The sequence below is a fragment of the Mesoplodon mirus genome (genome assembly GCF_964341445.2).
Source record: "Mesoplodon mirus genome assembly, chromosome: 7".
NCBI lineage: Eukaryota > Metazoa > Chordata > Mammalia > Artiodactyla > Ziphiidae > Mesoplodon > Mesoplodon mirus.
Genome location: NC_138983.1, coordinates 38,087,768 through 38,115,282, shown reverse-complemented (window position 1 = coordinate 38,115,282; position 27,515 = coordinate 38,087,768). Strand labels below are relative to the sequence as shown.

At 43.5% G+C, this 27,515-nt stretch overlaps 1 protein-coding gene across 1 annotated transcript; it reads right to left on the bottom strand.

The window, feature by feature from the left end:
- On the bottom strand, window positions 1-27,515 carry LOC309808776 (transmembrane 4 L6 family member 1-like; the record flags this gene model as incomplete). The annotated part of the gene is made up of 5 exons (XM_082629361.1): window positions 1-108; window positions 10,259-10,445; window positions 13,603-13,748; window positions 20,233-20,298; window positions 27,345-27,515. The coding sequence occupies 5 exons, from the start codon at window positions 27,513-27,515 to the stop codon at window positions 1-3; spliced, it is 678 nt and encodes a 225-aa protein (XP_082485487.1).

The following is a 27,515-nucleotide window of genomic DNA, read 5'->3' as shown; positions in this document are numbered from 1 at the left end:
CTACTCTTCTCTACTTGGCTCTGGGGCTGGGGCTCTACAAATCACCTTTTGGCCAAGTACCTTTGCCAGCTGCTCTGGGTAGCGCCGGTAGGGGGCACTAGAGGAGGGCTGGAAGAGGAAAAAGGGACATGGCCATGGCCCATTTGCTTCTGGTGCCTCTCAGCATTGCCCAACAATGCTTCTTCTTCACCTCGACAGGGCCAGTTTGTTCCAATCAGCAGGTGAATCCAATTTGCAGTTTTCCCAACGTTTGCAGAATCAGCCTCATGGCAACACTCTCCCCACCTGACCTGGGCCATCAACTCCAGTTGGCCAGTGCCTCCTCCTCAGTGGTCTGGATCCCAGCCCCAAGGCACCTCTCCTCCAAGCTCCTAGGTTTTAATCATTCCATACTCTTCTCTTTGTTTACGCACCCTAGGGGTTGAAGCTTCATCCTGCACTTGTTACCTCTGTTATATCTTAGTTTTCTCTTTTTGCCTTTTCAGGTCTTCAAACCTAGCTAACTTTTTTTGTTTTTTTTGTATCTGAATTCTTTTACTTAGGATAATTTTTTAAATTCATATTTTTTACAGAAATATAGTTAATTTACAATGTTTCAGGTATACAGCAAACTTTTTCAGTTATATTCTTTTTCAGATTCTTTTCCATTATAGGTTATAAAAAGATATTGAATAGAATTCCCTGTGCTATACAGTAGGTCCTTGTTGTTTATCTATTTTATATATAGTAGTGTGTATCTGTGAATCCCAAATCCCTAATTTATCCTTCCCCTACCCTTTCCCCTTTGGTAACCATTAGTTTGTTTTCTATGTCTGTGAGTCTATTTCTGTTTTGTAAATTAGTTCATTTGTATCATATTTTTAGATTCCACATATAAGTGATATCATATGACATTTGGCTTTCTCTGTCTGACTTACTTCACTTAGTATGATATTCCAAATGTCCATCCATGTTGCTGCAAATGGCATTATTTTATTCTTTTTTTTTTTTTTTTTTTTTTTTTTTTTTTTTTTTTGCGGTATGCGGGCCTCTCACTGCTGTGGCCTCTCCCGTTGCGGAGCACAGGCTCCGGACGCGCAGGCTCAGCAGCCATGGCTCACAGGCCCAGCCACTCCGCGGCATGTGGGATCTTCCCAGACTGGGGCACGAACCCGTGTCCTCTGCATCGGCAGGCGGACTCTCAACCACTGCGCCACCAGGGAAGCCCTTTTATTCTTTTTTATGGCTGAGTAATATTCCATTTAGCTAACCATTCTTTATATTAAATCATCTCAGTTCAGCTAACTGGTATGGTAGTTGATGTGGTGTGGACTGCACTCTGATGGATACCCTGAGTCTTAGAAAACCTTCAGAGCTCTAATGAGAAGTCTCTCCCTCTGTAGTGGTTGGTGGGTCCTTTCTGGATAACCACCTTTCTGGAAGGGAGGCATAGGGTGCAGGGAGCAGTTAGATACATGAAGAGGCACTGCTTGTTCCTGAACATTTGGAGAGAACATTTGGCAGATCTTTTTGTGGGGGATGGAATTACAAATATATCTCTTCTGGTCCTTAGAACTTTTTCTCTAGGACTTTTAAAATAAAAAGCTGAAAGAGACATTAAGGATCACTTAGTTCAATCTCTTCATTTTATAGGTGAAGAAACTAAGGTCCAGAGAGGTTGGTATTTGCTTAAGTTCAGTTAATTAGAGCCATTGTCTGGACAGGAACTCACATCTCTTGTTGCTTATTCCTGTGCATTTGTCACCACATCATGCTGTACTTTAGTTATAAACTCACCTTGGCCCTGCATGGGCTGATTAGGTGAGTCTCAGTCACATGTGGGCCATAGAAGGTAGTTGTACTTTCTAGAGTTATTAGGCATAAGATATGACTCTTTGGGGCTGCGTTGAGACATGGGCCTTATATTTTTTTTCTTTCTGGAAACCTCACATCTTAGCCGTCACTGGGAAATGGCACTGTGAAAATGTGGAGGATATGTAAGTTTGCTTTGCTGGCTTCTAAGTGTTGAAGCCCCCTGAGCCTCAGGCTTTGAATCTGCCCTTTAGCTACATTCATTTTCTAGGTGAGCTCATCTAGTCCTGACTTTAAGTTCATTCTGTACTCCAGATTTATGTCTTCAATCTTGACCTTCACCTTGCTTTCCAGACACATATAACCAACTGACTATGTATCATCTCCCCAGGGATGCCAATAGGAAACTCAGACTTGACATGCCTGAAACCAAACTCTTCATCTTTCCCCTGGTTCCTAAGGCTGATTCTCCCCCAGTGTTCTCTATCTCTGTAAATGGTACCACAATTTATCTAGTTACTCAAGACAAAAACTTTGGAATCATCCTTGAATTTTCTCTTTCCTTCACCTCTATGTAAAATTCATCTGCAAACCCTGTGGATTATACCTTCTAAATATATCCAGAATCTAACTTCTTTTCACTTCCTCCATTGCTCCACTCTACTCTTACCCAGACTTTAGTAGTTTACTAATTGATCTCATGTTTCCACTCCTGCTATCTTTCATTCTATTCACATAACAGCCAGACTGGACTTTTAGAATTGCAAATCAGAGAACTAGAAACAAACATGGTGAGCTTTATGATCACTCCAGCTTGCTGCCTGGGAGTACTTTCCAGACTGTAGTTCAGGGAGAGAGAATCTAAGCAGAACATGGTGACCCTGCTGAGCTGAGGAGAGATTGGAGTTTGGAGAGGCTGAGGCTGCTAACATTTTTAAATCAGAATAATGAAGAGGAGGAGCGAGCCCCTTGTGTCTGTTGCTGAATACCAAACCGTGCATAGGGTAAAACTCCATGAGGCAGGCAAAAACATGGCTAGAGTCCTAGAAATTGAAAAATTCCCAGAGCTTACACCTGGAAAGCTGAAAGTTGTTTGTGGTCTAATCAGTCAAGGGATAGTACTACTGAATTCCTGGAGCATTCAGTATAGATCTCAAAAGGCTAATACCATATTTATAGAGCTAAGATAGCCCTAGAGTAAAGACTACTTTAGACCCACACAAACAAAACTTAAAAACAAGTCTCAAAAAGATCAAGCTGGACTTCAAGTAATTTGCCAAACTGGCCAGATAAAAATTCAACACTCAATAATGTAAAACACTTTTTATAGAACACTTTTATAGAACAAGATTCAACACTCAATAATGTAAAATTCATAATGTCTAGCTTCCAAACAAAAACGACTAGACATGCCAAGAAACAGAAAAATGCAACCCATAGCTGTTGCTATTTTAGGGCCTTTGCATTTGCTATTATCTCAGCCTAAAACTCTTTTTCTCAGATATCTGCATAATACCTCATTTCCTTTAAGTACATGGTCAAATATTACCTCCTTAGAGAAGCCTTCCATGATATACAAAATTGCCCTCATCTATCAATCTCATCCTGTTATTTTTTCTTATTCATAGTATTTTTTCACTAGATTATGTCTCTTTGATATGTTTTTGTCTTGATATGTCTTATACAAAGTATATACTCAACAGACATAATGAATGATTGAATGAATAAATATGATAAAATATTTTAGTTCCCTTTGAGTAAGGCTAAATATGGTTACTTAAATATCTAGTAAATGCCACCAGGATTTTTCTATGTATAAAATGTAGTCTGCCTTTACCTAGTTATCTCATTAAATTTATACAACCTTATGAAGTCAGTATTATTATATTCATTTATAGATGCCATTTATTTATTTGACAAATATTTGTTGAGCACCTACCATCTAATCTATTGATAGATGGATAGATAGATAGGTAGATAGATAGATAGATAGAGCAAAATATTCACAGTGTGACAAGCCAAGGTCAGGCCTACTACCTTACTACCTTGAAACCTTGCATTTGTGCAAGTAAATGGCTTGTATAACTGGGGCAGCAGGATATTGTGAACCCAACATCCAGACATTAGAACCAGTGATGGGATCTTGTATTACTCTTATTCTGGCTCTAAAATTGAATAAAAGGCAGCAGACCCTCACTTCTGGGCTTCCTTGACCTAGCAAATTCCTCTCTCCCCACAGTCTGCTGAGACCCCTGACCTTTGGGCATTCTCTGTGGGAATTGAGGAGTGTCACTGTCCATTTGCATCATTATGTACCCTTGATTTTGTGTAAATCCTTTCTTTAAAAAAACTGAATTTGGGCTTCCGTGGTGGCGCAGTGGTTGAGAGTCCGCCTGCTGATGCAGGGGACACGGGTTCGTGCCCCGGTCCGGGAAGATCCCACATGCCGCGGAGCGGCTGGGCCCGTGAGCCATGGCCACTGAGCCTGCATGTCCAGAGCCTGTGCTCCGCAGCGGGAGAGGCCACAACAGTGAAAGGCCCACGTACCGCAAGAAAAAAACCCGAAATAACAACAACAACAACGAAACTGAATTTATCCTCTTCTCGCAGACGTCTACTTTCTGGGTTCCCTCAATTAGGAGCATCTTCAGTCAACTCCTTCCTCACTCTTGTTTCCAAACAGTCATCACATTCTTCCTCCTTAATTTCTCTCATATCTCTTCACTTCTCTCCAACCCCTTGCCACTGCCCTAGTTCAGGCTGTTAACTTCTCCTGTCTGGGGAACCGCAACCTCTTACGCCTTTCCCTCCTGACTCTGGTCTTGCTCCATACAATCAGTTCTCAATTCTCTAGCTAGGTGTGTAAAACTGAGCACTTCACTCCCCGTTCTTACAACTCTCTCTCTGCAGAGCAAAGTCTAAAGTCCTTAGCATCACAGAGAGAGCATAGCATTGCATTGTGTGTATTCTCTGCATTGCTAGCTGGCAGAAGTGCTGGAAAACCAGAGTGAAAGCATCCCTACTGAGTCAGCGCTGCTATTCTCTATAGTCCTTGAACCCGACCTTTCTCTCGTGGTCTATATAAACTAAACTGTCTAGAAGGAAGTCATGCTGGGCCAACAATGACAGCATAATGCAGTTAAGAGCCAGCATAAAAGGCAACACTGAATGTTCTACAGCAGGCAAAGAAAAAGATGCTTGGAGTGGCAGGAGAAGGTCGGAGGAAATGAGGCTTAAGTTTAATCTTAACGGGTGGGTAGTTTTGCAGGCGGTCAGGGTGAGACACGGCATTCTGGGCTGAGCATACAGCATGGCGCAGGGACAGAGGTGATAGAGGGTTTGATAGGTCACACGCCTGAGTCTGGCTGTATCTTGGCACAGGGATCACTGGAGGGTTTTAGAATCAGTTTTCTGTGTTGAAAGGTGACTTTGGCAACAATGTGTGGGATGGATTTAGGTGGAGACTGGAGGCAGGAAACCAGTGAAGAGGCCACTGCAATAGGTCAGGCAAGAACTAATGAGGGACAGAAACAACACCACCAGCTAACATCGATTCAGAGCTTACTGTGTTTCTGACGCATAGTAGGTTCCCATTTTAGCTCATTTTACCCTAACAACATTCCTAGGAGGTAAGGAAGCTGAGACAGTTTGCCCAGGGTCACACAGTCAGGGACGAAGCTGAGATAGAATGCCAGGTAGTAGCCCAAAGCTTATGTCCCACGATGAAGGGGATGGATTCTAGAGTCTTGTAGGATATTAAGTAATGAAAGGATAAGTTCCCAGTTTCCTCCCAGAACAGTCCAGCTCAGAGTGATTGATTTGACTTGTGAGAGGGTCACCAGAGGCCCATCCAACTTCCCCTGGGCATGAAGGACAGGAGTCAGGCCAGCAGGGGTGGCAGCTGGGCCTTATTTGTACTTCCTCTGAGCTTGGCTTGTTTTGCTGCAGTCTCGTCATACAAAAATGTCACTGGATTTGAATTATGAGAGTCATTATAGCAGGCTGGTGCCAGCATGATGCATGACCAACACGCTCTCCAAATGAGAAGGAGTGCTCCCTATGGGCTAAGTTTAGGGCTCATATGGCTAATTAGAAGCTACAGAAAATGCCAGCATTTGAGATTTACCAGCAGCCTCTATAAGGCGAAGCAGATACCTCTGTTTTCTGTGAAGGACTAAATGAGAAGGAAATGAATTGTCACCACTTACCACTCAGCAACGAGCAAAACTTTCAAGACTAAAGTGACAAACAGGGTTTAATTTGTATTTCCCAGATTATTTCTACCTAATAGAAATGTGAGCTAATTTTAAGCTTTAAAATCAGACACACTTGTCAGCTATTAGTGATGTCTGTATTATCATGCTTCTTTTCCCCACATCGACCTGATTCTGCTCCATTGGCAGTTGGATGAAGCAGAAGCAAAGCAAGCAAGACACCTTGGTCCTTGAGAATCTCTGTAAAAGTGAGAAAACTCTAGCAGCTATTGTGTTCATACAACGGCCACAGGTCTTTTAAATTTTTTAATTGAAATATAGTTGACCTACTATATATATATATATATATATATATATATATTTTTTTTTTTTTTTTTTTTTTTTTTTTTTTTTTCCTGTGGTACGCGGCCCTCTCACCGCTGTGGCCTCTCCCGTTGTGGAGCACAGGCTCCGGACGCGCAAGCTCAGCGGCCATGGCTCACGGGCCCAGCCGCTCCGCGGCATGTGGGATCCTCCCGGACCGGGGCATGAACCCATGTCCCCTGCATTGGCAGGCGGACTCTCAACCACTGTGCCACCAGGGAAGCCCTTCACATGTTTTATAATTATAAAAGTCTAAGTGCTCATTCTGGAAAATGTGGACATTTTTATACTATAGCACAGTGTAAAGAGTAAAGAATCTCTAAACTCACCATGAAGAGCTATTTTCTTCATATTTCCAGTAACAGATGTACCATGTTATATAAACACTGTAAACATCCAGAATATGAGTTTGGAAAAAGCAATGTCAGTCAACTCTGATCTGGAAAACATGTGGTTTCTCTTGAGAAAGTAAGGAACTTAAAAAGATGAGACATGCTTGAAGACACAGAGATTGAAGTGGAAATGACCACCTCCCCTGCTTCTGCCTTACATCTGGGTAGTTGTGCGCTGAAAATAATTCCCTCCACTTAAACCCCTTCTTTCAGAACTGAGAGCCCCGTCCATCCCTCCTTTCTCCAGGCACTTTGCTTTGCACATTGTAGGAACTCAGGAAATAATTGTCATGTAGCTGAAGTAGACCTAAGTCAGCCTCAAAAATCAACTGTTTCTATTTAATTTCAGATTTATTTTAATTTATTTTTCATTTGGCAATAAACACTTTTTTAGTGGATTAACCATGACTCATTTTATAGCTGGTCCTACGTTTAAAATGTTGGTGACGCTCTTTCCACCCTCCAAAGCCCTTGATGGAGCACATGAGCCGAACTCTGTTGCCTTTATGAGCTGGGGGTCCACTTTATTAGCCACAGAATGTTTGTAGTTTGGTGTCTTTAACTCCAAGTTCCTTTTACTCACCAAAGGAGGAACCACAAGAGGGACTTTTGCCAGAGGCAGAAAACCTTTCTCCTCCCTTGCTTCAAATCTATCACTTTACACAGAGGGTGTTTTAATGGGGAAAAGCTAATAAAACTTTTCGCTTTGGATTTTGTCCCTCCCAGGGAAACAGTATTTGGGCCATATAGAGCCATTCAATCTGTTGGACCAACTGTTTTAAAGACTTCCCATCCATAAGCCCAGTTTTCTTACAGGGATGACAACCTCAGCATTGTCAGGGCTGAGGGAACAGTCTCAGGGGCCAGTTCAGTTCTGGGCTCATTGCAGGGTTCTGGGTACCTCTCTTTCTGGGGGTTGTGTATCTGCTTTGTGTCAGTGGGAGGGCTAAAGGGAAGCTGAAGGAACAGCCTGGGGTAGCAAGGCAGCTGGGCCTTTGTGACATCAGCAGGGCCACCTTCATTTGAGTAGGATAAATGTTTCTGTACAAGGTAGTGGTTCAGCTTGAGTGGGGGTCTGAGATCCAGCCTGTGCCCGGCTCACCTGCGCCCAGCTTGCCTGCGCCCTGGTGTGGGACTGTGTATGGGTGTCTGAGGTCTGCTGTAACAAACTACAACTAACTGGGTGTCTTATAACAACAGAAACTTGGGAATTCCCTGGTGGTCCATTGGTTAGGACCCTGTGCTTTCACTGCCGAGGGCACGGGTTCAATCCCTGGTCGTGGAACTAAGATCCTGCAAGCTGCATGGCATGGCCAAAACAAACAAACAGACAAACAAACAACCCCAGAAATGTATCCACTCATAGTTCTGGAGGCCAGAAGTCTGAAATCGAGATGTGGCTGGTCCTGGAGTCTCAGAGGGAGCATCTGCACCATGTCTCTCTCTTAGCTTCTGATGGTTGCCAGCAATCTTTGGCATCGCTTGGTTTGTGGCAGCATAACTTCAATTTCTGCCTACATCTTCATGTGGCCTTCTCTGTGCGTGTTTCTTCTCTTCTTACAAGGACACTGGTCATATTAGATTTAGAGTCCACCCTAATCTAGTATGACCTCATTTTAATTAGTCACATCAACAAATACCCTATTTCCAAATAAGGTCACTTCTGAGGTTCCTGTTAAATATGAATTCTGGGGGGAACATTATTCCACCCCAAATGGGCATCAACCTGGAGGAGAAGGCACCTTTTAAAAATTTGCCCTTGGCTCTGTTTACTTACCAAGCTATAACATTTGCTTTTTTTCTTATTTGTACAAAGTTGGATATCATCTGTGGAAGCAGTCAGCTATGCAAGATCCATTAGTTTGCAAGCTTCCTGAAGCAGAAACCCTATCTGATGCCTCTTTGGGAACTGCCATGGCTTGTATGGTAGATTAAGTTCTTAAAAGTGTTTGTTTCAAGAAAGACAAATACCATATGATACCACTTGTTTGTGGAATCTAAAAAAAATGATACAAATGGACTTATTTACAAAACAGAAACAGACTCACAGACAGAGAAAACAATCTTATGGTTACCAAAGGGGAGGGATAAATTAGGAGTTTGGGATTAACAGATATACAATACTATCTATAAAATAGATAAACAACAAAGACCTACTGTGTAGCACAGGAAACTATATTCAATATCTTGTAATAACCTATAATGGAAAAGAATCTGAAAAAGAATAGATATATGTATATGTATAACTGAATCACTTTGCTGCATACCTGAAACTAACACAACATTGTAAATCAACTATACTTCAATAGAAATTTTTAAAAATAAAAAATAAAAATAAATGTCTGCTGCAATGACAGTAAGGAAGCCTGAAAAGAAAACTTCTGATTCCAGCAATTGTAACACAACTTTTTTTCCTTTCAACACAGGTGAGTCGTCCTTAACCTGTTTCATCCCATGTTTTTTCTGCTTCTCTGGTGGTTTGGAAAAGTCTCTTGGATTCTCATGGGTTAAGTGAGGTAGGTTCTACCTCATCACTAAGTGATGCATTCCTTTTCAAAGTGGGCTCCATGGGATATTAGCCCCGTTAAAAATTGTTCCAGGAGAAAAGGGTTTTGTGGTCAAATAAGACTTCTGGGAAATTGTGCATTTGCTATTCTCTTCCTGGAAATTAGCTATACACACTGGCTTTGTAGAGATTCTGACAAGTCCTGCAGTAGAGAAACCGATTACACTTTGTTTAATCCAGTGTATCTCAAATTAACTTGACCACAGAGTCTCCCCCACCCCTTTTTTGGGGTGTAATAACACCTATTATAATCCACAGAACTAGTCCAGTGGTTTGAGTACCACTGGAGAGAGTGGTCAAGAATATAAATGTTGCAATCAGGCTCAAGTTCAAAACTTAGATTTGCTGACTTCGGACAAGTAACTGAACCTCTCTGAGCCTGAGTTCCTCATCTGTAAGATGGCGTTATAACGCTTCTTGCTTCGTAGGATTAACTGAAATAATGTAGATAAAGTGCTTAGCACGAGGCCTGGGATATAGTAACAACTGAATACAGTTAAGTATCTATTATTATATTATTATTAAAATTTTTAAATTATTTACAGCCCTATGACTTCTTATATTGTTCCTAGAGATCATTTGGGGGAAATGACAATCTTGATTCTAGCAAAGATCAAAACTGTTGACTTTTGTAAAAATCAGGGGCTTTTCCTCAGCTTCTCAGAACTCTGGGGATTGATATTCACCAAATCCAGTCCTTCTGAAGCCGGGGAACTCTGCCAATCAGTTGTGACTTCTTAGGCTGGTCATAAGCCAGTTATGGTCACCTGAAAGAAAATTAAGCCCCAAGTGGCAAATGAAGTTCGACATTTCAAAAGGCATTCCCTGGTTACTGGATTACCTCTGGGAGTGTGAGGCTGGGGTAGGAGGGAGATGTGAGAAACAGGTCAGGGGAAATGACTTGAACATTCCTGGGTTCTAGAAGCACCAACCTGTCCTTTTCGGACACATGTACCACAGAAGATATCACAGAGTCCACTGACGACTTGGCTGAGGCAAAGGACAGCTTCTACCACGCCGATCCCCAGCAGGATGGAGAACAAGACCACGTTCCAGAGGACGATGTGCTCAGGCTCTTGACAGTTAGCCCAGGTGGGTTGGTTGAGTAAGTAGCTGTTCCTGCCAGGACAGGGGAGACAATTAGCCTGTCTTTGAGAGCCAGGAAAAGGAGAAAGCTGCCATTTACAAGCATGTGAGAGGCACTAGTCTATTACATCGCTCTCATCTTCACAAGGACAGTACATTCATGACTGCCCATTGGTCGAGGGTTGAACACACCATCTTTCCCTGTAACAGCACAGCATCTGAGCAAGGCATTGTGGGTACAGACATAGCCACACAAGGGAGCACAGGAAGAAGCGGAAAACTGTGTGGTGCAAGATTTGAACTGCTCTAAGGATCTCAGGGGCAGTAAGGATTGGTTAAGAGCTCGGGCTCTGAAGTCCCACAGACCCAGATCCTAACTCCAGCTTCTTCACTAGGAAGTTCTTGATAAGCTTGGTCAGGGAGGGATAAAATGTCCCCCTCTACATGTCTTGAGTTCTTGTGGCTGGACTAATAATAAAATTGACACAACACAGATTAACAGGAGAAAGAGAAACAAAATTTAATGCATGCCCCTGGAGGTCTCGTAGAAATGAGACCTAAAGTAGTGGCCAAAGGAGGCAGCTTTTTTTTTGCCCACACCCCATGCAGCTTGTGAGACTTTAGTTCCCCAGCCAGGGATTGAACCCAGGCCCTCAGCAGTGAGAGTGCAGAGTCCTAACCACTGGACCACCACGGAATTCCCCAAAGGAGGCAGCTTTTACACTCTTCAGACAAAGAAACAATACATTTGTGAGGAATCGACAGGACAAAGAAACTTAGGTTTGGTTGCTTAATTAGTAAAGAATCTAAACAGTTCGAGCTTGGTAGTAAATTAAGGAAGTAACAAGGCCTGTTCATATAGACTCCTTGGCCCTGAACTCTCTATCTCTGGCAATAAGGGTGTCCTTTTAGGCCCCGAGGTAGGGAGTGCACCTTTCACATGAGAGATTTATTTCCTGCTTTCAGGGAGACAAGAGAGGAGGGTCAGAATGGGCTTCTTACCTCATCTCTTTCTTAAGTAACTTTCACTCAAAATAGTCAATATACCATTGACTGATATGTGTGTCAATATGCAGCCTTCCCTGGCCCCAGTAGTTTCTTAAGTGTTTCGGTATATCAGCTTCCTTATATGTAAAATGGGGCTAAAAAATAACATCAATACCATCGAGTGGGTTGGGAGGATTAGATATTAGCACAGTGTCTGCCATGCAGTAGGCACTGTAGGCAATATATTTATAATTATTATCATAAAACGGGGAGGTCTAGAGGTTTAGAGTAGCTGGACAGGGTTTCATGGGGGAAGGATGGAGTCACCTGGCCTTGAAGGAGGCAGCAGCCAAGGGGAGGGCAGAGCCTTATAAGAGGAAACAGCAGGCAAGCAAAAACTCTAAGGAATGTTTGGAATCAGAGGGTTCTAGCTGGACAAAGAGAAAATGCAATAGGTTTTCAGGCCCTGTTTCATAGGGTTATATATTATTTGGTATCTCTGCCTTTAATCTCTGCCTTCACCCATATCCATACTCGTCTATTGAGTTCTCAATGAGATTGCAAGTTCCTTAAATGTAAAGATTTCTTGGCCTTAATGAGGACTTTTACATTTTACAAAGCCCCTCCGGCTCATCTACAGCGAAAGGATTGAAGGAGAAAACGGAGCTGGGATGCTTGCTGGAGGGCTGGTGTAGACACGGAAGCAAAGGGTGTTGCAGATTTGGAACGGGGTGATGACAGACTAGGCGAAGAGCAGCGGCCAGATTCAAGGTGCACTGGTGAGGTAGAACTCACAGGATTTGGTGGTGGATTGAACTTGGGGTGCAGAAGGGAGAATAATCAGTGACTCACAGGTTTTGGGTGCCATCTAACGGGCTGGGGATGACAGAGAGGAAATTGGCAAGGGAACATCAAGGGTTTGGACATAAAAATATTGAAATGATCTGAAATTCGCAAGAGGAAATTTCAAAGAGGTAATTTGGTATCTGAGTCAGGAATTCAGAAGAAAGATCTGGGCTAGCGATAGACATTTGGGGATTATTTATATGGGTAGATGGAGGGTTCTGAAAGCCATGGGGATGGATGAGCTCTACCAGGGAGAGAACGTGAAATGAGAAGAGAAGCAGTGTCTTTCTCAATCATTGGTGCTGGGTTTCTTTCCTTATTCCTTTAGGAAAATCAGTGGGCGTCACAGGGCCTGCCATTTAAGGATATCTGTGCAACCCTGCAGTGTAAACCCTGACAGTTGGTTTTTCTTTTTGTAATGCAAGTGCCTGACTTAAGCTTTGATTGTTGTGAGGCATCCGCTTCACAGAGGGCTATCTCAGATAAACACAGTGCCAGCTTCACACCTAGGTAAAAGCCTGACTGAGGCTCCTTTGTTTTAGCTATCTTGGTTGATTTCAATGACCGACCTTTTGGGCCACTTATTTTTTTATTCCTGTGCTTTAAATTCCTGCTTTTATGTTGTAAGTTCATCAATAAAGAGTGAGCCTGCGAAACCCTAGACCCCCAGCCTCAAACCCAATAAAAGCAGAACCCCAGGCCCACGCACTTGTGCTCCCTACCCCCCCACCTCCCCTCCCCCCGACCTTGCTGTGTGACCCCAGGTGTGCCATGTAATTTCCAGGTCCTGTATGTAAGAAATCTTTATTTTTTCAAAGTTTCTTGATGGTTATTTCTAAAGGGCGTCTTGCAATCATAATAAGAACCACAAGGACTGGTCCAACCACAACACTACTTATTGATAGGCTGAGATCGTCACAAAACAAACCCCAAATTTGACTATTGTCTCCCCAGTTAGACTGTGAACAGGCAAGGTTTAAATAGGCAAGTGGTCTTATCCCTCTTTTGGAATCCCTTCTCTTATCACAGCGCCTAGTCAGTACTAAGCAAGCTCTCAGCACATGCTCACCTGTGTTTAATAATGGGGGAAAATGAAGTCAAGGTATTGTACTGAATACCTTAGGTGAACTGCTTAATTCATGGGCACACCTTGCCTTGGCCAGTCACCTCTAGAAATTGGTGATTTGGGAATAAATGTGTCAATCTGGTACAGAGAGAAGAGCAAGACACCAAGTATGAATGGGGGTACCTGGCCCCACTACTGCATAGTCAATTCTCGGAGCACACACTCTTTGTGGTCATCACGGTATCATCTTTAGATGTTAGACACGGACCCAAGGCCATAAATGCTACTCACTCCAGGGAGTAATTCCTGAACGGGTAGGTGTAGTTTCCACTGCCTGTGTCACAGAGGGGGCCACTGAGCAAACCCAGTGAAGAAATGACCACACAATACACGGCGCCCACAGTGCCCTGTATGGCCAGGAGCACAGGGAACAGCATCTGCAATGGAACAGAATCAGAAATTCAGTGCAGCAATGCAGAGGGAGGTGGTGGTCCTTCTGAAAGATCCATCCTGAGTTTCCTGGCAAATTGAAGAGGGGAATTGATCTGGTGGGCATCCTTGTTTTGCTTCCCAAATGCACACAAAAAATGGGGGCACTAGAGCTGAGAAGACCTATGTCCATTCATCTGCTCCATTTGCAATTCTTTTTTTTTAACATCTTTATTGGAGTATAATTGCTTTACAATGTTGTGTTAGTTTCTGCTGTATAACAAAGTGAATCAGCTGTACATATACATATATCCCCATATCCCCTCCCTCTTGCATTTCCCTCCCACCCTCCCTATCCCACCCCTCTAGGTGGTCACAAAGCATGGAGTTGATCTCCCTGCACTATGTGGCTGCTTCCCACTAGCTATCTATTTTACATTTGGTAGTGCATATATGTCAATGTCACTCTCTCACTTCGCCCCAGCTTACCCTTGCCCCTTAAGGGTACTTGAGGACTTGTCCTCAAGTCCATTCTCTACATCTGAGTCTTTATTCCTATCCTGACCCTGAGTTCTTCAGAACCTTCTTTTTTTTTAGATTCCATATATATATGTTAGCATATGGTATTTGTTTTTCTCTTTCTGACTTACTTCACTCTGTATGACAGACTCTAGGTCCATCCACCTCACTACAGATAACTCAATTTCATTTCTTTTTATGGCTGAGTAATATTCCATTGTATATATGTGCCACATCTTCTTTATCCATTCATCTGTCAATGCGCATTTATGTTGCTTCCATGACCTGGCTATTGTAAATAGTGCTGCAGTGAACACTGGGGGGCATGTGTCTTTTTGAATTATGGTTTTCTGTGGGTATATGCCCAGTAGTGGGATTGTTGGATCATATGGTAATTCTATTTTTAGTTTTTTAAGGAACCTCCATACTGTTCTCCATAGTGGCTGTATCAATTTACATTCCCACCAACAGTGCAAGAGGGTTCCCTTTTCTCCACACCCTCTCCAGCATTTATTGTTTGTAGATTTTTTGATGATGGCCATTCTGACCAGTGTGAGGTAATACCTCATTGTAGATTTTTTTTTTTTTTTTTTTTGTGGTACGTGGGCCTCTCACTGTTGTGGCCTCTCCCGTTGTGGAGCACAGGCTCCGGACACGCAGGCTCAGCGGCCATGGCTCACGGGCCCAGCCGCTCCACGGCATGTGGGATCCTCCCGGACCGGGGCACGAACCCGTGTCCCCTGCATCGGCAGGCGGACTCTCAACCACTGCGCCACCAGGGAAGCCCCTCATTGTAGTTTTGATTTGCATTTCTCTAATCATTAGTGATGTTGAGCATCCTGTCTTGCGTTTGTTGGCAATCTGTATATCTTCTTTGGAGAAATGTCTATTTAGGTCTTCTGCCCGTTTTTGGATTGGGTTGTTTATTGTTTTGAATATTGAGCTGCATGAGCTGCTTGTATATTTTGGAGATTAATCCTTTGTCAGTCGCTTCATTTGCAAATATTTTCCCCATTCTGAGGGTTGTCTTTTCGTCTTGTTTATTGTTTCCTTTGCTGTGCAAAAGCTTTTAAGTTTCATTAGGTCCCATTTGTTTGTTTTTATTTTATTTTCATTTCTCTAGGAGGTGGGTCAAAAAGGATCTTGCTGTGATTTATGTCATAGAGTGTTCTGTCTATGTTTCCCTCTAAGAGATTTTTTTTTATTCAAACAGAAAGTCACAAAAATTATTATCATCCTCATCAGTTCACTCAGTCCCATGTAATTAATTTTTTTTCATCTTGATCTTTTGTTAGAACTTTTATGAATTCATCAGTTTTCCATTAGAGTTCTGAAAATGCTTATTCATTCAGTTCAGCAGTATAGTCAGTTACCAGAAACCTGTACTTGTCAGAATCTTTTCCATGAATTCCTTGAAGATGAAACCCTTTTATAGGAACATATTTGCAAAAGCATCAGAGTACACCCACAACGGTCTGTAAATGACAAAAGACTGAAAAATGACCACGGTTAAAGATTTAATGAAAGTTCATAATAATAATGCAATTGACAAGGAAATTTAGTTATTTCTGTGATACACATTTTAAAGTAATAACTAGAATTATGACTTATAACATTATACCAGAACATATAATATTTTTAGAAATTTCATGTAATGTCTAAAACATTTATATTAACATATTTCTATACAAATAACCCAAAGAAAGTTTAGTATTAGTTGGGTTTTTATGTTTGTTTGTTTGTTTGTTTTATACTGCAGGTTCTTATTAGTCATCAATTTTATACACATCAGTGTATACATGTCAATCCCAATTGCCCAATTCAGCACACCACCATCCCCACCCCACCGCGGTTTCCCCACCTTGGTGTCCATACGTTTGTTCTCTACATCTGTGTCTCAACTTCTGCCCTGCAAACCGGTTCATCTGTAACATTTTTCTAGGTTCCACATTCATGCATTAATATACGATATTTGTTTTTCTCTTTCTGACTTACTTCACTCTGTATGACAGTCTCTAGATCCATCCACGTCTCAACAAATGACTCAGTTTCATTCCTTTTTATGGCTGAGTAATATTCCATTGTATATATGTGCCACATCTTCTTTATCCATTCGTCTGTTGATGGGCATTTAGGTTGCTTCTATGACCTGGCTATTGTAAATAGTGCTGCAGTGAACATTGGGGTGCATGTGTCTTTTTGAATTATGGTTTTCTCTGGGTATATGCCCAGTAGTGGGATTGCTAGATCATATGGTAATTCTATTTTTAGCTTTTTAAGGAACCTCCATACTGTTCTCCATAGCGGCTGTATCAATTTACATTCCCACCAACAGTGCAAGAGGGTTTCCTTTTCTCCACACCCTCTCCAGCATTTGTTGTTTGTAGATTTTCTGATGATGCCCATTCTAACTGGTGTGAGGTGATACCTCATTGTAGTTTTGATTTGCATTTCTCTAAATATTAGTGATGTTGAGCAGCTTTTCATGTGCTTCTTGGCCATCTGTATGTCTTCTTCGGAGAAATGTCTATTTAGGTCTTCTGCCCATGTTTGGATAGGGTTGTTTGTTTCTTTGATATTGAGCTGCATGAGCTGTTTATATATTTTGGAGATTAATCCTTTGTCCGTTAATTCATTTGCAAATATATCCTCCCATTCTGAGGGTTGTCTTTTCGCCTTGTCTATGGTTTCCTTTGCTGTGCAAAAGCTTTGAAGTTTCATTAGGTCCCATTTGTTTATTTTTGTTTTTATTTCCATTACTCTAGGAGGTGGATCAAAAAAGATCTTGCTGTGATTTATGTCAAAGAGTGTTCTTCCTGTGTTTTCCTCTAAGAGTTTTATAGTGTTGGATCTTACATTTAGGTCTAGAATCCATTTTGAGTTTATTTTTGTGTATGGTGTTAGGGGGTGTTCTAATTTCATTCTTTTACATGTAGCTGTCCAGTTTTCCCAACACCACTTATTGAAGAGACTGTCTTTTCTTCATTGTATATCTTTGCCTCCTTTGTCATAGATTAGTTGACCATAGGTGCGTGGGTTTATCTCTGGGCTTTCTATCTTGTTCCATTGATCTATGTTTCTGTTTTTGTGCCAGTACCATATTGTCTTGATTACTGTAGCTTTGTAGTATAGTCTGAAGTCAGGGAGTCTGATTCCTCCAGCTCCATTTTTTTCCCTCAAGACTGCTTTGGCTACTTGGGGTCTTTTTTGTTTCCCTACAAATTGTGAAATTTTTTGTTCTAGTTCTGTGAAAAATGCTATATGTTGTTTTATAGGGATTGCATTGAATCTGTAGGTTGCCTTGGGTATTATAGGCATTTTCACAATGTTGCTTGTTCCAATCCAAGAACATGGTATATCTCTCCATCTGTTTGTATCATCTTTAATTTATTTCATCAGTGTCTTATAGTTTTCTGCATACAGGTCTTTTGTCTCCTTAGGTAGGTTTACTCCTAGGTATTTAATTCTTTTTGTTGCAATGGTAAATGGGAGTGCTTCTTAATTTCTCTTTCAGATTTTTCATAATTAGTGTATAGGAATGCAAGAGATTTCTGTGTGTTAATTTTGTGTTCTGCTACTTTACCAAATTCATTGATTAGCTCTAGTGGTTTTCTGGTAGCATTTTTAGGATCCTCTATGTATAGTATCATGTCATCTGCAAACAGCGACAGTTTTACTTCTTTTCCAGTTTGGATTCTTTTATTTCTTTTTCTTCTCTGATCGCTGTGGCTAAAACTTCCAAAACTATGTTGAATAATAGTGGTGAGAGTGGGCAACCTTGTCTTGTTCCTCATCTTAGAGGAAATGGTTTCAGTTTTTCACCTTTGAGAATGATGTTGGCTGTGGGTTTGTCATATATGGCCTTTATTATGTTAAGGTATGTCCCTCTATGCCTACTTTCTGCAGGGTTTTTATCATAAATGGGTGTTCCATTTGCAATTGTAACGAATGAAATCACACACTACAAAATTGTGAGCAGGAAATGTAACTTATTCATCACTGAACTCTTAGAGCCTACACACTGCCTGGCATGTAATATAGGTGTACTTCCAGTCTCCTGGTCTGCACTCACAGCAGACATCAGTTACTGATCTCAGTACTCTTCCCCTAGAAGAAAAAGCACCACAGTCCTCAAAACAGAGCGTCTGACCAATTGGTATTGGCTTTGTTTGAAACCTAAATGAAACCTACTCGCCATCCTGGTGGTGGGTGTTTAGTAAGTGTTGTATGATTGGATGAATAAATGAATAATCACTTTTCTAATGCCTGAGTCAGTGATCAACACAGGGCCTTGTACTGTGTACAAACTCCATAAATGTGTTGGCTGGATGGGTGAATGAGTGTGACAGCGAGGCAAGTGTCTGGGACAGGCAACCTCCTGGCATATTAGCACATTAAATTGGGGCAAAGCTGAGGGACTCATTTTCTTCCAAACATGAGCTCTTATTCCTTACACGTCCATGTTGTGTCTTTCTTACCACAAGAAGTGAGGGAGGGGCTGGCTGGAGTTGAATGGAATGACTCAGGGAGCTCCTTGGAGATGGTCCTCAAATGACCTGGTGGCCAAGGTCTCTGTGGAGGGTCTGACTGGGGACTGCAAGTGTTGGGAGAGGGGACTCTGGGAGTAGAAAAGAAGTGAGACAGTGTATGAACTAGGAATATAAGAACAGTGAACAGCTTGCTGTGAGCAGGGACCTTGGTAAGCAGGTTTGTATGTGGGAAAGAGCACGATCTGGGGGTCAGGAGACCAAGACGAGTCCCAGCTCAGCCAGACCTGCCTTCACTGGGTGTGTCTTGAGAGCCGACCGTGTATCAGGCATCTGGGAGTATGTAGATGATAACTGTGGACCTTGCCTTGAAGAAAGCAGCTTATATTCTTCCTGGAGTTGCATAAATAGTCCTATATGTCCATTCCAGCTTTAAGATTACAGCCATGTGAATCTGGGCAGGCCACTCAGCCTCTCTGGGCTTTTCCTTTCCTATTCATCAAATGTAGACCAGTTTGTAAAATTTGTGGTGACATTTCCATTGGTTTCTTCCAGCAGTGTTGGGCAGTAGAAAGACCAGTGGCATAAGAGGGCCACATGTCAGGAACAAGACATAAATACATAATGGATACACTTACAGAGTGTCAGCCTTCTGTTCTTCATGGGGTGATTGTAAGGGAGTATCTGTGAAAGAGTTTTTGACAGTAAAATCTCCAATTCCCTTCTTGCTCAAATCCCAGTTCTAGGATGTGTTAATCTACTGGCTATTAGGGAAATAAGAAAGCCAGAGGATGGGGGGTCCTAGACCTTCCCACAGACAGACAGACTGATAGAAACAACCAAACAAACCCTGGCAGGCTGGTTCACCAGAGCTCACAGGCTTTGTGTGTTAACGGCTCTCTTTATACCCTCTCCAGGCTCATTCCTCCTGGGATCTCATGCAATAACCCTCATCACTGTTGGAGAGAGCCCTGCATAATATCACTGTACTTTAAAAGGAAGTATTAGTCATTTAGATGTGGAATCTAAAAAATGATACAAGTGGATGTATATGCAAAACAGAAACAGACTCACAGATACAGAAAACAAACTCATGGTTACCAAAGGGGAGAGGGAAGGGGAGTGGGACAAATTAGGCATATGGGGTTAACAGATACAAACTATTATGTATAAAATAGATAACCAACAAAGATATACTATATAACACAAGGAATTATACCCATGATCTTGTAATTACCTGTAATGGAGTATAATCTGCAAAAATACTGAATCACTATGCTCCACACCTGAAACTAACACAATATTGTAAATCAACTATACTTCAATAAAACTAAATAAATGAAAGGAGCGTATTAGAAGTATTAGAGTATGGTCAGTGGGTTAATAGTCTGGCCTTCAGAAGAGAGAAAGCTTGCAGCCTAGGAAGTAAGCCCTTTTGGGGGTATGGGTGGGAGTCAAAACATTCTGTAGACCCCACAGTACTTACCCCACATCTGTGAGCACAGCAGTACTCTCCACCTCCCCTCAACATTATCAGGGCTGGCACCATAACCTGTGGCAAAGAAGATGCTCTTGTAATGAAGGGAATGTTACCATTTAGGAACAAAGTTCCAAAAGTCAAGTTATTTAAAAATGTCTAGTGATTCCTCATTGCCTGTAGGACACAACACGGGTCCTGGACATTGTACGTGAGCCCTCATGCCCTGCTCCTGACCTGCCACCAGAGCCTCACCTCTCCTCCGTAGAGACCTCTTGACACACCACCTTGTGGGCCCCCAGGAGACACCCGGGACCTTCCTGTCTCTGGGCTTTTGAATATGCCCTTCACCCTTTGCCATCAGATAAACTCCTATTCGCCTGCAAAGGGTCAGTTCAAATGTTATCTTTTGTAGTAGGCTGAACAAAAAGGCTCCCTCCGCCCCCGCCCTGCCAAAGATATATTCACTTCTGAATCCTGGGACCTGTGAATATTACCTTATATGACAAAAGATATGATTGAGTTGGGATCTTTATTATTTATTTATTTACTTATTTTTGACTGCCTTGGGTCTTCGTTGTGGTGTGTGGGCTTTTCATTGCGGTGGCTTCTCTTGTTGCAGAGCGCAGGCTCAGTAGTTGTGGCGCACGGACTTAGTTGCTCCGCGGCATGTGGGATCTTCCCAGACCAGGGCTCGAACCCGTGTCCCCTGCATTGGCAGGTGGATTCTTAACCACTGCGCCACCAGGGAAGCCCTGCTTTGGGCATCTTTTAAGCGTCAACAGATGAGTCCCCAGAAACCTGCATTCTACACCTGGCTATGCTGTACACTAGCTCTATGATCTGCATCTAGCCTAACCACTCTTGGATCTCTGTTTTAACTCTATAAAAACAACAAGGCCCTACTGTATAGCACAGGGAACTATATTCAGTATCCTATGATAAACCATAATGGAAAAGAATATGAGAAAGACTATATATATGTACTACTGAATCACTTTGTTGTACAGCAGAAATTAACACAACATTGTAAATCAACTATACTTCAATGACATCTTTTAAAAAATTTAAAAGAAGAAAAAAGAAACCAGGGACTTGCTTAGGACTCTGCGCTTTCACTGCCTTGGGCCCAAGTTCAATCCCTGGTCAGGGGAACTAAGATCCCACAAACCACGCAGTGTGGCCAAAAAACAAAAACAAACAAAAAAAACCAAAGCTGAAGGTGAGATGGCATAAATCAAGGCTAGATGAGGAATAAAGGGATGGTAACTTTCATTTGCAGGAAATGACATCACACAAAAAAATCTATAAAATAAGAACTGTTAAAATGTTGATGTCTTATATACACTACCAAACGTAAAATAGATAGCTAGTGGGAAGCAGCCACATAGCACAGGGAGATCAGCTCGGTGCTTTGTAACCACCTAGAGGGGTCGGATAGGGAGGGTGGGAGGGAGGGAGATGCAAGAGGGAAGAGATACGGGAACATATGTATATGTATAACTGATTCACTTTGTTATAAAGCAGAAACTAACCATTGTAAAGCAATTATACTCCAATAAAGATGTAAAAAAAATATTGATGTCTAAGATTCTTTCCAGTTTAAATGTTCAGTTCCAAGACGCCTTAAACAGAGTACAATTTTTGAGCTGAGGAGGTGAGAGAGGAGAGGAAGTGCATTATTAAAGGGCTGCCATCCCACTCTTTCCCTTTCCCTTCCTGGTCTTCGGCCATATTTTCTTTCTTCCCTACACTGATATAAATCAGGTCACATACCTGAATTCTTAGCCCCAGAGGAGAAGACAAAGATCAGAACTGCTGGTGCTTTCTGCGGACCTCACACAAATCACTGAATGACGGTATACCCTGCACTGTTTATTGCACGAATGAGGCATATTAAAATTTTCTAGAGAAACCTGACTGGTGTGATGGTCGTGTGTATTTCCCACTTATTCAATGAAATATATTTCTTTAAGTGAAGTATTTTCACAAAAATCTCAGATTCTCAAAGTTATCTCATGGTAACTCTGTGCTGGGATATAGAGCTGATGGGAGCCTCCCAGGTAGGAAGAGATGGGCCAGGACTCCTGGCTTCCCTGGGGGATGGCTGAGGGCAGCTTTGAGCCTCAGGTCGCTGTACACTCATAACCTGGAGATGAGGTAATGCTCTCCCTTTTTTGAGTTTCTTTTCCTAGTTCTGATTATTCTCTGGCAACAGGAATTACTGATTCTTCTGTCTTATGATGGGCCTTTGGGAGACCCAAAGCTCCCTTGAGTCAAATGGGAGGGTCAGCTGGAGATTGTGTGGCAAGGGTACAAGTTTGGGCCTGACAAATGAGAGCTTTTGGAACCACCCTGGAGGAGGTAGGTGCTGAGAGTGTTTCTAAGCACCTTCTGGGGAGCATAGCTGGGCATTTCCAGCAAACCAGGCTCCAACACGGGGGTCAGGATGAAGCGATGGATTCAAGTCAGAATTGTCATAGCTTGTTGGCACCTGGGCATGCTTCTCTCCTGCTTAAAAGTTCTAGTGGATGCTCATTTCTCCCCTGACCTCATTTCCTACCCTCTCTTCCAAATCTTTTTCACGTGGTTCTAGCTACATTGGTTTTCTTGCAGATCTAGGAATTATTCAGCCCATTCCCAGCTCAGGGACTTAGAATGTGCCAATCCCTCTGTTTGGAATGCTCCTCCCCCAAATATCAGCATAGCTATTCTTCCCTCATTCAAGTGGCTTCTCAAACACCACCTCCTCAGACAGTATCTCACTGTCTATCTATTCCTTTACTCTATTTTCTTCCTAGTGCTCACCACCTGACATCACCACACAGTGGATTATTTATGATCTTTCTCTTCTCCACTAGAATGTAAGCCCTAAGAGAGTAGGAATTTTGTTTGGTTTTTTTTTTTCTCCACGGTATCGCTAATACCCAGAACAGTGCTAGCACATAGTAGATGCTCAATGAATACCTGTGGGTCAGCTACTCAAGGGTAAGGGACTGGCTCATCAACATGGTACACAAGGTCAAACGGAATGTTGCCTAAGTCTGCATTTCAGCACCATTTCCTATCCCTTCTTCACGTAAGCAGCCCTTGCTCCAGTCACACCAAACTGCACAGTTTCCATGAATGCATCGTACTCTGTGATACTCCTCTGCCTTTACAGAAACTGCTTCCTCTGCTTGGAACACGCTCCTCCCTTCTCTGCCTGGCAAATACCTACTAATTCTGTAACTCTATACAGTACAGCTCAGATACCTGTTTCTCTGGTATGCCTCTCTTGGTTCCCAGAGGTAGAGTTGATTGTTCTCTCTCCTGCAGACTCCAGGCCTCCACTGTGGCAGGTACTCACCCCACTGGGCTGAATTAGTTGTGTGCTTTCCCATCTCTCTTGGTGGAGGAACCTAGGGACCATCTCTGCTGGGTCAGGCAGACCCCCACCTGTTGCAGACCTTCCACCTCCCATCAGGCCTCAAGTGATCCCAAACCACACCACGGACTAGTTCTAACCTCTCCCTCCTAATGGTCTTGCCAAGTCTGCAAATAATATTGCTGGAAAACAGCCATTAGTTACCTATGGAAAGAAACTGGGGCCCTGCATCTCAGTCCCTAGAGCAACCAATTCGGTTTATGTCATGCTTGTCCCAGGTGCCCTGTTTTAACCACAGAAGCCTTCCAGGCGTTCTGGGTTGGCCTGTGGCCTCATGAGAACAGAGAGCTCTTATTCTTGGCCGTGGATTTGCTGAGACAACTACCCTGCTGAGGTCCCAAGGCTGCCTTCCATCAATAATATGGGTAGGGACAGGGGACCTCCCTGCCTAGGAGATGACATACTGCTGGATGTGACTTTACACACCATGGCCGTGAGCCCTGTGTGTATAAACTCAGCCCCCGAGTGGCTGACCTCCTGGCAGGGTGGGTGGGGAGACAGTGACTCACGTGGTCTGGTTTTTCTCTCTCATCTGGAAAGCAGCACTGTCTAGAGTAGCCCCCGCAGGCACTTTCCTGTCTTGTTTCATCAGGTCATGTACAGAGCAGGGCTCTGCTGGCTTAGCTTCACACGTGCCATCTATTTCTCTGTGTCCCGTGTTGCAAACGCACATGTGCATCAAATGGGAGAAATGGAGAGATTATGCGCTTTGGGCTCAGATGAGTGTTTTAAGTCATAATTCTGCCGGGCTCCCTCTGCGTGGCCGCAGTCAGGTGACTTAATCTGCTTGGGCCTCATTTCCCTACCCATAGGATGGAGGTGGTGATCCCACCTCACAAATGAAATACCATGTGTGCAAGCATTTGATACACTCGAAACCTTTGTGCAAACGCCTGTTACAATGATTATTAAAGGGCAGGAACTGTGAATTCAGGATTTCTCCCTTCCCTATCCTTACACAGTGTTTGGCATGGAGCTGATGATAAATGGATAGTGTGCTTGTCATTGCCTGCAGTGTCCCTTGTGGCTTTTCAGATCTTTCTGGCCTTTTTTTTGTTATCAGGAAGGCAGCTCTGCCTATTGGCTTCTCTTCCTCCGTTCAGAGCCCAGCTCCCTACCTCCACACCTTCCTCAGCTCTCTGCAGTCTGGGGTCCCCATCCTCCCTCAGGACCGCTCCAGCCAAGAGCCATCCGCACCTTGCTGGGTACCAGATGCTTTTCAGCTCCCAGCTATGTCCCTTCTGCTGCAGTTGACACTGGGATTCCTCTCTTCTTCTAGAAACTTTCTCTCTTCTTTTTTCCGACTTTTCTCACTTTCCACTTTTTCGCTTTGCCTGAAACTTTCTAGCTGTTTTTCTCAGTCTCCTTCCTCCCCTCCCCTCCCTTTGCATACTCTCAATTTGCAAGGTTCCCTGGGGTTTTGACCTGGGCTTCTTTCTCCTCTCAGTCAGTTCACGAGCCCTGGGCAAACCCACTGTCCCCGGAGTTCTACATCACCTCTCCATGGTGGTTCTCAAGGTTGCCTCTCCCCAGGTCTCCAGTCCCAGCCCAACCAACCTCTGCTCCTTCAGGGGGAACGTGGAACAAAGCTCAGCCTCTGCCCTCCCCCCAAGGTCCCTGCCCCAGGGAACGCCTTCACCATCTCCCCGGTTGCTCAGGCAAGAATGCCAGAGCCACCCTGACTTCTCCTTGTGCCCCCTTACCTCCATCACTCTTCAGATCCTGCCAACTCCACCCTTCAAATGCACCTTCCTCTCTCCAACCTCATGGCCACTGCCTTAGTTGGTCTTAGAGCCAGGCGTGAGTGAAGGCATAGAGTAGACACTGAAGTGGCCTGAACGAAGAAAAGGAAAAAGGAGGAAAAAGGAAAAGGAAGGAAAGAAGAGAAAAGGGGATAGCTCATTGGTTTTTACTTTATCCAACTGCATGGACTGGTTTGGTCCTGTTTATTTTATCCCCATTTCGCCGTGAATATACAAGTGTAAGCATCTTTTTAGGAAATCCTGGGAGGTTGTGTTGGAAAATTGGAGTGAGGGTTGGACAGCTGGCTGGTACTGAGGGATGCTATGCAGACAGGGTGTCTGGTCCCTGCCTGAGCCAGGCTCCACTCTGCTTTCCCCAGGACCAGGGAATGTCCTCTCTGGGTCACTCTCTTTCAGTGAACATTCTAAGATTCTGCAAATAGGAAGCCTAAATTCCCTCAAGCTGCTCAGCACCTTTCAATGGTCACTGTATTTGCTCATCTAAATCTTGAGAGAAGTTGGGTGCCGATGTACCTATACATTCTACAGGTGAGGAGAGTGAGGCTAAGGGGAGTTTAATGATTTGCTTGGCGGTGAAACTGAGAAATGCAAACCTGTCCTGCAGAAATAAGCAAGGTAGGTAAGAGGCAGGACACAGGTGCTTGGCTGGATCCAGAGAGGAGGTGGAGGAACTGGTAATCTGGGCCAGGAAAGAGGACAGGTTGCACTTTACTGGCTGCAGGTATGTGCGGGGTTCTCTATGTATGTTATCTCATTTAATGCTCCCCACCTCCTGGTAAGATGGTGTGATTCTCCTTTCACTGAAGCTCAGGGAGGACACACAGCTGGTCAGGACAGATGCATGGTTTGATCAGGGTCTGTTAGACAACTCGGTCTGTACTGCCTCTTAGGTAGGGCTCTGAGCTGAGAAACAGACAACCTTTGCTGAGGCATTGCTGATTTAGAGGTTCTCTTGGGCAGGAAGAGAAGGCCCAGCTCTACTAGGATGGGAGGGGCAGGTGGCCACTGGATGAAACTTGAGACATCACTGCGTCTACTACTGTGTGGGGAGGAGAAACAGGAAGGGAGGTGGTCACCTTTTTCTGAGGGTTCTTTATCCTTCATACATTCATCCTTCCATTTGCTGAGTTCAGTGCCCGGCCCTGGGGTCTCACATTAACCCATGATCTTTTCCTAAGGGACCCTGGATGCCTGGGAAAGGAGGAGCCAGATGAAAATAAAGGTGGAAAGGAAGGAAAAACACCCAGTGTCTACCTTGGGGGCAATGGATTACACCTTGTGGGCTAAATCCAGCAGGTTGCCTGTTTTTATAAATAAAGTTTTATTGGAACACAGTTCCCCCCATTTGTTTACATATTGTCAATGGCTGCTTTTTGCCCTAGGATGGCAGAGTTGAGTAGTTGAAACAAGAGACCACATGGCCTGCAAAGCTGGAAATAGTCACTCTCTGGCCTTTTACAGAAGAAACTTGCCAACGCCGTAATCTAGCCAAGGGAAACCTTGATGGGAGCTACACAATTTATTTTTCGAGATGACCATCTTGAAAACTGATGACCTGACAAATGCTCTGCTGTTGTGCTTTTCTTAATGCATATCTTTCATAACAACCACATACTAAGCTCTAGCCTGAGCCGGCACTTTGCTAGGTAGGTAATTTAGAGGCCACAGTGAATGCGACTTGGACTGTATTCTTAAGGAGCTCACAGCTAATGGAGGAGGCAGGCACATAAAGAGATGTTTGCAGTAGGAGGTGCCAGTGTGGAGGGTGTTTATATATCACATGTTGTGGGGTACAGAGGAGGAACAGCCGGCCATGCTCTGGGGGCCCTAGGAGCGTGGCCCCATGAGGAGATGAATTGCACTGTGACTTGAAGTTTGTTTAGGGGCATCATTCACCTGGAGGAGGTAAGGTAGTTAAACCTCATTCTTACCAAGAGTCCAGCTCCAAGAAAGCCGTGGAAAAACCAGACCAAGTCTGTGATCTTGGCAGGCTCCAGCACCTGTCCGCTGGGAAAGTACAGCAGGAGGTTGGCGATGATGGCGGCGATGGCCAAGGCCAAGAGCAGCAGGCCCGTGTACCTGGAACCCGTCTCAGAACACAT